This window comes from Leptodactylus fuscus, chromosome 2 (assembly GCF_031893055.1).
Source record: "Leptodactylus fuscus isolate aLepFus1 chromosome 2, aLepFus1.hap2, whole genome shotgun sequence".
Classification (NCBI taxonomy): domain Eukaryota; kingdom Metazoa; phylum Chordata; class Amphibia; order Anura; family Leptodactylidae; genus Leptodactylus; species Leptodactylus fuscus.
In genome coordinates this window covers 199,315,503-199,329,540 of record NC_134266.1, presented here as the reverse complement: position 1 = coordinate 199,329,540, position 14,038 = coordinate 199,315,503, and the positions used below count along the sequence as shown (strand labels likewise).

General features: G+C 38.2%; 1 protein-coding gene across 5 annotated transcripts in view; it reads left to right on the top strand.

The window, feature by feature from the left end:
• Positions 1-14,038, top strand: part of LMO7 (LIM domain 7) — a 125,729-nt gene that overhangs the window by 99,503 nt on the left and 12,188 nt on the right. For 4 of the 5 annotated variants that reach the window (XM_075265407.1, XM_075265406.1, XM_075265405.1 and 1 more), the window contains 7 exons: positions 1,200-1,314; positions 1,662-1,823; positions 4,121-4,302; positions 5,058-5,115; positions 8,524-8,580; positions 12,947-12,972; positions 13,178-13,282. In XM_075265407.1, the coding sequence (XP_075121508.1) occupies positions 1,200-1,314; positions 1,662-1,823; positions 4,121-4,302; positions 5,058-5,115; positions 8,524-8,580; positions 12,947-12,972; positions 13,178-13,282 (705 nt within the window). The remainder of the gene's footprint in view (positions 1-1,199; positions 1,315-1,661; positions 1,824-4,120; positions 4,303-5,057; positions 5,116-8,523; positions 8,581-12,946; positions 12,973-13,177; positions 13,283-14,038) is intronic. The other variant, XM_075265408.1, reaches the window with a different exon arrangement.

The following is a 14,038-nucleotide window of genomic DNA, read 5'->3' as shown; positions in this document are numbered from 1 at the left end:
CATTACAGTGTAGCTCCCATACAGGTGAATGGGAGTTTATCTGCAGTACTTGGTCTGGTAACTACACACAGACCTGTCTGCTCCATGATCTATTCTATTTGATGAGGGTGCTGGATGTTAAACCCCCTTTAAGTTTGAGTATTAGTGAACTATCTTTATGACGGGTCATCAATATTTTTTTATCTGGAAAATACCTTTAAATTGTGTTAACAGTATAAATCACAGCCACGCATTGCAGAAAATGCACTACTATTAAGCAAAACCACCGCCACTATCCTGTGTACTGGCCGCTGACAACAGCTGATCAATGGAGGCTGGGTGCCATACCCCCATCAGTCTGATGTTGGTGACCTATCCTAACCTTTTTTTAGCCCAGAAAACCCTTTAACCCTTTAAACCCTTTGATTATATTGGAGAAACAAAGAAGTCCATCCTGCCTAGATTCCTATTTCCCTCCGTGACCTTATTACCTCTCCTCCAGAAGGAAGAGAAAGGTCTCTAGGGAGCCACTACATAAGTCATTGCCCACCTGATTAAAGTTTTCAACATTACTAAAGGGTGGCGCTAGGGAGACCTTTTTTGCGTGCTTTTTCTCAAGTAGTATTGCATGCACTCTTGAGATTTGTGGCTACCATCTGGATCTCTGCAAAGAGGGAACAGTACCTTCCAAAAGCCTTTCATTTTTAACCAAAAATATCTAGTTTAATATAATGAATTAGGTAATGGCCCATTGACCATATTTACTCAGCTAACTAAACCCAGAAGTCACTGATTCTAGACTGAAATAAGTGTTATAGTTTTAGGTGTCATTTCCTAGCTGATAAATTATGCATAGACTTTATGAATGGAATAGGAAGATAAAATTGGGTTCCACCCCTTTTAACTGTGGCGCTGACAAAGGCCTGGTACAGTGACGGTATTGGGTGTCCCCTACTGTAGGGTAAATACACTTTGATCATGGCTTGTTTCTACAGTATAGAGGACATTTTTAAACAAAGCATCTGGGAGTAGAAAGAATTCAGTGACAAAGTGAACAATGTGCATTGAGAGCGCCTCATGCATTCAGCATGACAGGGGATAATTGGAGAGTATATTGTGTACTACCTGCCTTCTAGACTGGATAGACTTTCCTCTCGACAGAGGTCAGAGACACAGGATACTCAGGTTGTTGGTGTTTTTTTTTTTTTTTTTTTTTCCAGGACCAGTACAGCGACATGAGAATCAGCATTAACCAGAAGCCTGGAAGCAGCCATGACTTTGGGTTTAAAACGAACTGGAACAGCGCAGGGGTTTTTGTAACATCAGTCGATACAGGTAGAGTTCTACTTTTATTTTCTTTGCTGTGTTACTTGAAACCACGTAATAATGTAACATTAAGTAGTACCTATCATAACATAATACGTCACTGAATCATTTGTATTTGGTTTTTTTTTTTTTCACAGATAATATTTTGTGATGTGTCAATATGTTTTTTTTCTTTGCTTTACTTACTTGTAATCTTCTAAAAGTGTTTCCTTTTCTGTATCTCACTTTTAGTCTGTATTTATTGTACTGTGTTTTGCAAGTGAACATAACACAGTGCAGTATTATAGAACTTTTCTACTTTTTATGCAGTTTAGATTACTAGAAGTTTTGACATGAGACTTTGTGCTTGTCTGCAGGCAGCCCAGCTGAATTTTCCCAGCTGCAGGTAGATGATGAAATTCTGTCTGTCGACGGCATCAAGGTCTCATCTATGGACTATAATCAGTGGAGAGGAGCCATGGACAGCGCTCTGGAAACTGGAAACCTTGTAATAGATGTCAGACGATACGGCAAGAATGGTAAGTTTCACTTGATATCATTGTTGCTGTTCACTTTAACAGCTTTTGGCCATACTAACTGGATAATTTTGCCAGTTTTGAAGAATGTATATTTGTAGTATTCAGTGATTGGAAAGCTTAATTTTTTTTAGCTATATAGATGCAAAAATATCCCGTATTTTTGTTTCTGGCTAAAATAATAGCTGTTGAAAACTGGCAGAATTGATGTACTAGATACTTCTTTTTTTTATTCCCCAATACAGCTACATGTTTGTATGCTGGTGGTGGGTATATAGTCACAGTATATAGTAATAGTATAGCTTTATAACTGGAACCTCTCATAAGGCTTGGCATGCTCTATACTGTGCTAAAGATGACAGGTCACACCAACAAACATGAAGCCCCACTTTGTAGAAAAAAAAAAATCCTTGTTATATGTCCTTGTTACATGGTTTGTTCTTTTCGTATATCTTCCAGTTTGTCACGGATAATGAAAAAAACTAGTAACCTGGAAATGTCAATGCCCAATTTGTACCTTGAGTTCACAATAGTGAACTCCTGTGAATGTCTTACCATTTTACCTTTTTATACATTTTTTTTTTGTGTGTTTTTCTTACCCATCCAGTAGTGTTGTCCTCTCATTACTAGCACATGAATATGCTATGCAGGTATTGGCATTCATATGTCACAGACCATTCGGATGGTATTCCTGTAAAGGGCATCTAGTCTGCTTGTTGGCAGTTTCTATATTGCAATAGGGAATAACGAAATACTAATCAAAAAGGCAGAGGGGAGAACAAGGGATTACTATATGTTTTGATATATTTCAGGCCACTGAGTTAATGTTGTAAGTATTATAGTAGTCCGTGGAAATCATTATAGGGAGTCTGTCAGCAGGCAGGAATATGGGTAGTTAGCATTCATTATAGTATTTTGGGGTGCTTCCCACTGGTTGCCTTGGTACTTTTTATGGGCATCTCATGCTCCCATATTGAGCAATTCTCCTTTTTATAAATATGTAAATGAATGTGCAAGTGCCACCTCGGCTCTCTTCAGATACGAGTGCCCTGCCTTTCACCTGGATTGAAGCCCCTCCGTACCTTGTAACCACACCTTTCATCATGATTGACGTGTGCAGGCGCAGTATGTCCAAACAGGCTGGAAGTAGTATAACCGGGATGAGAACTTAGGCATTTGTGTCTGAAGAAACCACAAACTATTGCTTGCAGATTTTTACATATTTAGAAAAAACAGGATTTCTTAATATGGGAGCATCAGTTACCATTACAATCTTTGTGAAGTGCCCTACAGTACTGAGGGGGGAATTCGTCAAGCCCTGCATTACAGAATTGTCATGTGAAGTCGCAAATATAGGAATTTGTGACTGTAGTTGATTTATACAAAAATTCTATGACCTTTTGAAATTTGTACCACTCGTTCTTCTTTTCAAAAGTGGTTGGAAAAGTGGGAAAATTAGCCTGTTCATCTGTCAAAAGTAACAAAAATTGTCACAGTCTCACTCCAGCAAAGTGTAGAAAGTGGATTAACATATTAGGACAAACCTATCACACATTTGATAGTTGGAGCAATTTACACCAAAGTAGACCCCAGCAGAGCTGACTTCCCAGAATTCCCTTCATGATAACTAAACACTATGAGGGGGAGGTTACAGTTGATATTCCTGCTGACAAACACCCTTTAAGCTTCCAGAAGGGAATCCTATGCAATATTACATACAGTGGTCATTGTCACATTTTTCTGTATAGTCGATAACTCTTTGGTACATAACTATGTGACTTAAAGGCATTTTAACTGTATAACTCTTGTGCTAAACACATTGTAGGGGAAGTTTAACTGATGTAACTATCACAGCCTTCACTGTTACATACCTCTTGGTATTGAGGCAGGAGATGCATTTCATGAATTATAAATGCAAAATGCTCCTCCATATTTACTATTTTATGTACTTCTATGTGTGCTGGACATGCACAATACTGGATATATTGGCAATGAAGCTAAGGCACATAAGTGGTAGGGGTACATTCTATACAATTGCTGCTTTTGTCCCAAGGTAATGTAAAATCACTGTAATTGTAGAACAATATGGTTTAAGTGCCTTTAGGTTTTCATAAGATATCCGTCATGCTGTCTTATTGCATGTATTACTGCATGTCTGGGAAGGTGGTCTTTAGTGCAGATCTACGCCTCTGTGAAACCGCTTTTGCCGCTTGCTTCATCACTTTATATACATGTGTCTTATGTTTGTGCTTTCATTAACCTTCATACTTTGTATCGCTGCAATGATACTTACCAATCAGACTGGGGCACAGACCAACCTTCCCTGCCGTACAAAAGCCATAAAACCCTCAATCTGACCAGTATGGATAACAACCTTGTAGGTTCTCCTGAAAATAAGTGGATTGATGCAAGCTCTAGGGGCAGTAGCTCCTCCAAGTCTCCCAACACGTCATTGAGAAGCAGCTCACCTGACACAAGGACTGTAAGTAATATGTTAACATTCATGTGTAGTTTATGTGCTCTTTATACATTTTTGTGTCATAAACTCAATGCATCTGATCTTTATGTATCGCCGCATTTATGTCCTATGCAGTGAAATGTGCGCCAGAGAAGGCGGGGATTTCTTTCTCCCGGCAAGGTTCGATTTATAGGCTTTTAGTCTCCATGCACATAAATGTGTTTTTCACATTTAGCACACTGACCCAATACATTGTAATGGCCCCATGCACACGCCTATGTATTATCATATGGCCATGAGCCTGAGGTAAAGCTCAGGACAGGTCCTATATTTGGCTGTTTTGTGGCTTGGCATACTGAATGATATTAATGCGTCGGTGGAGGCATGGACGGCTCATGGATCTCTTCTGTTTTTGACAGGTGGGCCAACCAAAAATGGTAGCTCACGCTGAGGTATTTGATCATAATGAAAGAAATTGGCTGTTTCTTTTATCTATAGCCATTTATTTCCTCTGGACCAGTATCTGCTCACTGAGATATTTAATCTCCTTCCAACAGTCTTTATATGCATCTGGCTCAATAAAAAGACTCCTGTGTTTCATTCATTGTATTTGGTTGAATGATTTAAAATTGTGTGTCTTTCAGATTTCAATTTTCAGTGGTTTTAGGCCAGGCTTTGTACAGTATGTGTGTGCCAGGATTCCATTTCTAGGTGTTTTAATCATCATATAACCTAGCACTAACATTAATTTCTGTGTACACATGTTATTGGTCTTATAGGTTAAGGAGACTAAACAAGTTAATGGAATTAAAGATGAAGTGATCACAAAGCAGAAAGGTAACAGTACAGTTTTATGTCCCTCATGTTAAGTATGCTTTCTGTCTGTAGTGCTAAGATTCATTACCTCACATAAGGACATCAAGAAGGAAAGAAAGAGCTGCGATGTAGGATGGGCAGAATAGGTTACTGCATAGGGTGCTATGGAGAAAAGGGAGGGGAAGTAAAATGACCACATATTGTCTAAGGTGCTGATAATATTGTAGGTTCTGAGGTACATTATACAATGGTAAGAAATATAGATCTTCATCATGTGACAATTGCCCACTGCAACCTGAGACCAAGTGTATGGGGAGCACAGTAGGACCCTTTCTTTTGACATCAGAATAGCTTGTCCCACCACTGCAAGTGGGGAATATGTTGGGGTTGCTATTAACTAATAGGCAGTTTCTGCAATATACTGCCATTTTGATCTTCACTGCTTTGTGGTCAGTGCCACCATAGTCACATTATTTTTATAATTCTTGAGGCATATTTACGAAGAATAACTTTAGTGCTCCAGTCGCACTTCATCTTTCATTTTTCTAGAGCACCGTAAAAATAGAGGCTATTGCTGGCTGAAGCAGTTTTCTTTTAGACACTTTCATAAATCTCCTATCTTAGGTGAAAACAAGCAGGTGTGTTTGAGAAACTGTGCTATTCCTGTTAACATTGGACAGTTGTCAGACACTGAGAAAAGAAGAAAAATCAAGTTTGGGTTTTTTAAAAAAAAATAAAAATTTATAATCACGTTGCCTATCTGTTTTACATGGATGACATGTGGGTTTTATATATATTGTATTGTCTAACATTATTCTCATAACTGGAAATTTGTTGTGAAAAGCTCATTTTGTCTTAGGACTGTCTAAGGCTCCATGCACCATATTTTAACGGCCATCAGACTGACCCATTATTTTCTGTAGCCCCCATGCACATGTCTATGCCTTATCATAGGCCAATGTAAGGGACTGTGTACCTGGGAAAAAATTCGGGACATATCCTATCATATCATTCATGGTATGTCTGTGCTGCTTACCCATGCATTCATTGCATTATACCTAACCCCTGAGTTAAACCTGTGAAACTCAGTCCATGTGTTGGCCGGATTTACCAATATGCCAGGAGAGTGACTCCTAGCATTGCAGTATATCTATGCTACTATAGTCCCTGCCTCCCACTAAGATACTGTCCCGTACTGATTATTGTATGGGAAGTAGGTAACTGTATTACTAGAAATCCCTCTGCCAACATACTGTTCAGGCCGGTAAATCCAACCAACACACAGACCAAGTTTCATGGGTGAGACTCTGTGTGAATGTGCGATGAGGCTGGAGACACATGTTGAGTTTTTGTTGGTTTTTATTTTTCCCTGCAGATTTTGCTGTGGTTCTTTAAGAGCTATAGCCAGGAGTGGAATAACATGGAATGGGAAATATAAAGGAAAGCATTTATATTGCACCTTCCTGCTGAACCCCCTCCTGACTTTGGTTTTAAAAAAAAATAAAATAAAAAATTGTGTGCCCAATGCTTAAATATCTCATGAGTACAGAGTACGAATGGAGGCTGTTTGTGAAGCGTCACCAGACAGATCATGTTCCATGGTGTTAGAGTTCAGACTAAAGATACCATTGTGGCTTCTTAGTTACAGCATTGTATTGTTTTCTTTTTTTTGCTCCTTGTTGAATGCCGAGAAGATATTTTGTTGTTACTTTACTAAAGTTGCTTGTAACTGACTTTTCTTGAATGTTTCATTTGCTCATTTTGCATGTTATTTCTGACTTCCATGTCATTGCTATATAAATATGACATGTACGGTAACAAACTTGAATGATTTCAGACTTGCTGCCTCTTAAAATGAAGCTTCACATTGGACCAATTTGGTCTTTGTTTCCTCCTAAACAAATTTTATATTACTTGCAATGTCCACGCTGAAGCTTCACTTTAACATCAGGTTGGTGATGCATTTACCTTGTATACTTTTGGAATTTGTGGCTTTTGTATTTCTTACATTTATCCAAACTTAATACCGTCAATATGTACTCACACTTGGAGGAAGTACTGCTATTTCATTAATACTTGGTGGCTCTCACAAGGTGGTACTAAGGCGCTGTGGCATGTCCTTTATTCTAAATAATGTATCCCCTGTAGTTGTAGGTAAAATACTAAGTCCATGTGGGGAACTTTTAATGGGGGTCTGTTAACTTTCCTGACATTTCAATTTTAGAAAGTTCTTGTATTCCCATAAAATAACAATTTTGAAGCATCTTTTCATAGAACTGTGTTTTATTGTTCCTTTGTTATTCTTCCTGGAAGTGTATGAATAAATTGACAGGATATTAACAAAAGACTGTCACTGTGCAGTCTGACACTCTTCTAAGAAAAGATGCCATAACTTTGCTGTTTCGTAGGTAATTCAACTGTTAATTCCTTCCAGCCCAACTAGTATTATTACATTTTATTAAGCATATAGTTAATGCTCAATGCTGTAATAGTATGGCACTATGATGGCTAAATAGCTGTGCCTGCACCGTTATTGCTAGGTCTAGGCTGTCTTATACATCAATTGCCTGGCTCTCAAAGCTTGTGATCAATACTGGTCACGACCGTGATGGCGCCTTAGCTGAAAGAGATTGGAAGGGGAGCACTCCCTTTCTAAACCCCTCGTACCCCACCTTGATGTGAGTACCAATTGGTTGGCAGGATTAAATGTTCACATTAGGCTTAACTTAAAAAAAAATAAAAAGCTAAAAAAAATGTATCTTTTATCCACAAACAAAGGAAATTAAGAACATACATAATTTTCACATCCACAATGACTTGTAAAATAAAGGCAATTAAAAAGTTGGTTGTGCAAAAAATGCCACCAATTAAAACCAAGGGTAGTTCCACAAAAAACAAGCCCTCACAGATTTTTGAAAAAAGTCATTCAAAACGTAAGTATTACTGTGTAAAAATAGAAATGTCTATATAAAAAATAAACAACCCAACCTAAACATAAAAATTTAGGCATTTTCAAAATTGAATTGGCCAAAAATCATATGGTTTAAAAGAAAAATAAAAACCCCAAAGAAAATGGCAGGGTTGTTGTATTATTCAAGCTATGCCCCCCAATACATTTATAGTGCAAGAAAGTGACAATCACTAATAAAGCCTGGTAATATATAACTGTTTCAATAGAGTAGCAAAATAATTATGAAATGTAAAATGCTGAGATGGGGCAAAAAAAAAAAAAAAAAAAAAATAGGAACCTTCCCTCTTTCAGAAGTCTGAAGTAGGTGTTGCCCTTACAGGGTTAAGTAAAAACAGATATGTGAGAAACCCATTAATAATAAATAGGTATAGTAAAATGTGATTTTCGTCTACTGGAATCTTTTCCCTAATTATTGGAATGGTTATAAAAAAATATTTTATTTTATATCTTTCAATTAGAAAATGAACCTATATCCTTGAGAAACTATAAAAGGAGGTCTCAATTTTTTGAGCAAGGTAACACTTGTGACCAAGTACTAGCTGCTTTGCTACTGCCGAATTTCCCAGGGTTCTTTCAGGACTAACCATGGTGTTGGGTTCTACGCTGCTACTGCCACACGCTGAAAGCAACATAACTCATTTGTTTTTTTCCTTAGGATCATCTGGTTTTGCTTACAGTTCATGGGTCTACTTGTGTGGTAATGGGTGGTGTTGCTGTGTTATAATCTCTATTTGTTGGACCAATATCTGCAGAATAATCCACTTTAGAAGAAAAAGCTTATGACAACCCAGACCCACCATACACATTCATATTTCAATAAATGTGGATTTACAAACGGCTTATGATGTTTGTGAAACCTGTAGCTATGTATAGCGTTTGCTGCAACTAATAGTTACGGAAAAACAGAATTGGATCCTGGCGAATGTAATGAACAAAGGAATGTTTCCAGTCTCCTGAGTTCTGGTGTCCGTTTCCGTTTTGATAAATAATGACCAAATATATATTGGATCTCCAGATCCTTAGTGTAAACTCGGGCCTAATAGTACAAGATAAACATTGATGTATTTAACCATCATGTCTAAATTTCCGAATCCAAATTACAAGAACGGCCATACTTTGATCTTCACACTTACACACATTTTTGTAAATGTTTTCTATTTTAAAAGGGTGTTCCAGTCTAAAAATGTTGATGAACTATCCTAAGGATCTGCTATTAATATTAGATTGCCCGCTGATATAGAGAATGGTGTAGGAAGCAGATAGCTCTGTTCTTTGTGCAGTGGCTAAACCAGATGACTGCAGATCAGTTCCCATTCACCGCAATGGTAGTTAAGGCCTGGTTCACATCTGCGCAGGGGTTCCATTTGGGGAATCTGCTTGGGGACCCCCCGTGAACAGAAACCTAATCCACATAAAAAAGCGTTTACCTTAGGAAATCCATGGACCCTATAGACCATAATGGGGTCCATGTGGGTTCCTCAATTTTGGTCTCTGCATGAAAAATGCGAAGAGAAGTGCTGCTTGCAGTGCTTTTCTCTCCGCATTTTTCATGCAAAGAGGGGAACAGAATGACCTGAACGCAGATGTGAACTGAGCCTTAGCTGCAGTAACTCTTCTGTTTGTCTCCTGCTTCATTCACTGTGTACCAGCTTCTGAAAGCAGTTGGTTAGTGGGGTGCTAGGTGTAATCTGATATTGATGACTTATTTTTACGATAATTCATAAATACTTTTAGCCTGGAAAAGCAACTTTGTCTTTTTTTTTAACCATATACTGTAGGCAATGTGTTTCCAGTAGCCTGTAGCATATTCTGCATGAAGAACAGTGCTATAGATGTAGAGGATAAGCAAGCTGTATTATTTACAAAGCGTTAGAGATACCTATGTAATAATAAGATTTAGGTGCCACGTTCCTTTTGTGGAGCACATACGTTTCTTCTTGCTCTCTTTATTGCTGCCTATTCCTTTATTATAAGCAGAAACTTTTTTGTTTTCCATTAAATGTGTGGTAAATACCTACACCCTGTGTATGTCTCCAGATAGTGGTCGGTCATATTACATACAACTGTTGAAATGGTTCCATAGCTTTTTCTGTGCACTGCATGTCAGACCCCATCCATTCTGACTAACCAGCATGTTTGCTTTTCTTGTTGTGTTGTCTTTTGTCTGCTGTGCCATATTTTGTATTGCATTGAGGAAGGTTTGTATATTACAATATGTAACTAAATAAACTGGATGCTTATAATATGCCAATGAATTATCTGGTTTGCTTATTACTACAACAGCAAAAAAATTCCAACTGCGCTAGAACCGGTGAAGCAGCACCTACTGAAGGGTACAAAGAGTTGGAGTTACTGGAGGTGGTGAAAGGTCCTCTTTAAGGGGGTTATCACATAAACCTAACCATATTTGTAGAGAAGTAAAAGTTTAAACATTTTGTAAGTATAAGGAATTTAAAAACTTGCAGAGGCTAAAAGATTTTCTCTTATGTAAAGATCACTGCACACACCGGTTGGTTGGAGTGAAAAGTAGCAGATTATGTTTATTTCATGATTTTCTTAAAGATAAGTAGAATCAAATATGCATCACAACACCATAAACGCCACGTGATATACCACCAACACCTTATATACCTGCAAGCTGACCCACCAATGGGATCAAGCCTGATGAAGTTCAACTGTTTGAACGAAACATTGCATGAAACAAATCTCTGATTCTACATGTCAATACTGAAAACTATATGTTCCTTATTGGAGTCAGGCTATCTTTTCATGTATGCACTGTCCCTATCCGATAACCTGCCCACCGTAAGGAAATTGTGGCTAAGTTTCTGACAAGTGCCAGACATTAGAAAGTTCCTTCATTCATGGACTTATCTATTGGCAACTTATGAAGACAAAGACTGTTACCACTTAGATGGTTGGAGAAAATCTTTAAAACGCTGCAAAATTATGAATTATTTATATTCACAAAAAAATGTTTAACTTTGAATTGTCTACAAATATAAATATGTTTATGGGGAAAAAAGCTTTTGTAGACCTTTCATCACCTCCACTGTTTCCAGGGTCTTTTGCATCCTGCTCCACTAATTTCAGCACAGTTGAAATGTTTCCTTTAGGCTCCCACCATTTCAGAGCAATCAGTGTAGTTAGTTTTGGTGCCTGATATGTAAATTGGGGACTGTATTATTAAGTGGGTTTTCTTGGGCCAGGGCAAATATTGGAGTGAAATTCTAGAGTCCTCTGACTTGAGAATACAGAGTCTAAATAGCATATTAGGCACAAAAGCTAGCGGTTCTACTTGCATTGGAATTATGGAGCTAAAGAAAAAAATCCAACCATGCTGGAATCTGTGGCGTAGCCTCATTAGATCATTTTGTGTGAAACTGTACAGTTAAGTGGGTAGTGGAGGCATATTCTCTTGCCTGTTCTGACAATGGGTGTGGTGGCTGTCCATTGAATGCTCAGCAAACATTGTGTTATAGGTCCTGTTTATTAGAAAAGGTACACAGTCCAGTCACATTAATGTGACCACCTGTCAAAATCCAGAATAACCACCTTTCGCAGAGCGGGCCAGTGTGAGACGTGCAGGAAGAGGGGGATGTTGTGATGGTGTTCACTGGGATGTTGAGCCATGCCAACTCCAGTGCCGTGGCCAGCTGTGCTAGGTTACACGGTTGAGCAGCTATGGCGTGAACAATCCGATCGAGGTGGTCCCACAGGATCTCGATTGGGTTCAAGTCTGGGGAATTTGCTGGCTAAGGGAGTACAGTAAACTCATCCTGGTGCTCCTCGAACCACGCACGTACACTGCGAGCTTTATGACACGTCACATTTTCCTGCTGGTAGATGCCATCATCCTGAGGAAAAACACTTTGCATGTAGAGGTGAACATGGTCTGCAAGGATAGATGCATAATTGTATTGATCCATCGTTCCTTCCACAATGATGAGTGCACCCAGATGACTGATGACACGTTCCTTCTGCGATTGGTTATTTAACGTTGACATCAAAAGTAGTCGGTGGTCACATTAATATAACTGGATTGTGTTTAACACTCACTGGGTATTGCACAGTTGTCTCAGTAGCTGTCAATTCTCATGTGCAATTCCTTCACTCCATACATCATGTCAGGTCAAGCAGGAGAGTATGATAATACAACTCTGCTAGGTCCTATCGGTCAGTGGCTGTGTTCAGAGCAATCATGGTCATCAGCTGCTTTGCTTACATTGGCCCAGTCATTCAACACAGACCCTTGATTTTTTTTTGTGACTAACAGCATTAATAGCTAAACATGAGTCTGTTTAATAATCCATGCTAGATACGTGCCTTTCCTTCCATGTAATATCTGTACAGTATAACCAGAGTAAAGCTAGTATGCTAGCTATTTGTAACCTCCTCCAAGTAAGAGTGTAAGGTGTCTGAGTTACGCTTTAAGTCGCTTACAAAATGTAAAATTTTAAAAGAAATTTTACTATTCCTTCATTTCAGCTTTTTGATACTTGATTTTATGACGTTATATGTCATATTACAATGAGCTTTATTGGATGGGCACAGTATGCAGTAGCATTTCCTTCCATCAAATATAGGCAAAGCTCTCCCAAATTTCTCTTACTAGTTTAAAAATGCTATTGGCCAAGGTAGGACTAAGGAGAAAAACTGATAGTTGTAACTGGTTTACAGAGGATAGAGCAGTATGCTGATATTGTATGGTTAGGAGACCCAAGTAGTCGTGAACTACACTTTCACAAATGGCAAATCTCATTCTTGAGTGTTCTTACTTATATTTTTTTTTATCTCCATTTATGTGATCAAATAAAATGTGTTGTTTCTCTTGCTTATGACCTGTTTTTATTTTGTTTTTTGTTTTTTCTGCCTCACCAGGAAGCACAGATTCTTCAGCACCAGATGTAAGTATGTTCTTACCTTCAGCAATTTGGTACATATATGGAATAAAAGGACTCACTATTGAGAAAAAATGCAAAGAGAAAAGTCAAAAAGTAGTTCTGCTTTTTTAAAGGGATTGTAGTTGTTTATATTAATACAATAATCAGATCTCTAATTTAATATAGGTTGTGGAGAATATATATTTGAGTTTTCTCAATTCTCTCCTAGATGCCTGTTCCATCCATTAATGTTTCAACAAGGTGGTCTTGGGATCCTGAAGAGGAGAGGAAGAGACAGGAAAAATGGCATCAAGAACAAGAAAAAATGTTGCAGGTAAAGGCATAAATGTGATTTTCTTTCTGTGTAGTGGCTGCAGCTGTTCTGTAATATCCTGGTCTGACCACTGCAGAGAGAACAGCGCTGTCTTCATTCTGCTTGATTCTCTGGGCGTCAGCTACTGTAAACAGTTGATGCATGGGGGTGCAAGGTGTCAGATCCCCACCCCACCAATCTGATATTAATGACCTATCCTTAAAGGGGTTGTCCCATCTCAAGCATCCTATCTATGCTGGTAGTTTATGTAAATTGAAGCCTTTTCCTAAATATATTGTTTTAGAAATTCTGCTTTGTTTGCCTGGTATGTGAATTTATTCCTCCCATTGTTTACACTGCGTTGCTATAACCACGGACCTATGGGACAAGTTACGTCACTTACTCACCGCTCTTGCCGGCTTCAGCTAATTGCAATTCTGAGCCTGTTCTGTACAAAAATCTGCAGCTTATCTAACCTGCATAAGTGTTATTTGTCCTGTTCAGCGGGAGGGAGGGGGAGGTAAATACAGGAAGTGAGAAGCAGATGCTGCATATAGCCTGGCTGAGATGGGAGAACCCCTTTAAGAAATTTTTAGCTCAGAAAGCCACTTTCACAAAGTTTACTTAGTTTGCAAATTCTGGATTTTTGTCATTTGGAGATAGATATATATATATATATATATATATATATATATATATATATATATATATATATATATATACATACACATTTATAGCATCGTTGCTTTTAAGTGCTTTAGTTTCCATGTTCGGTTT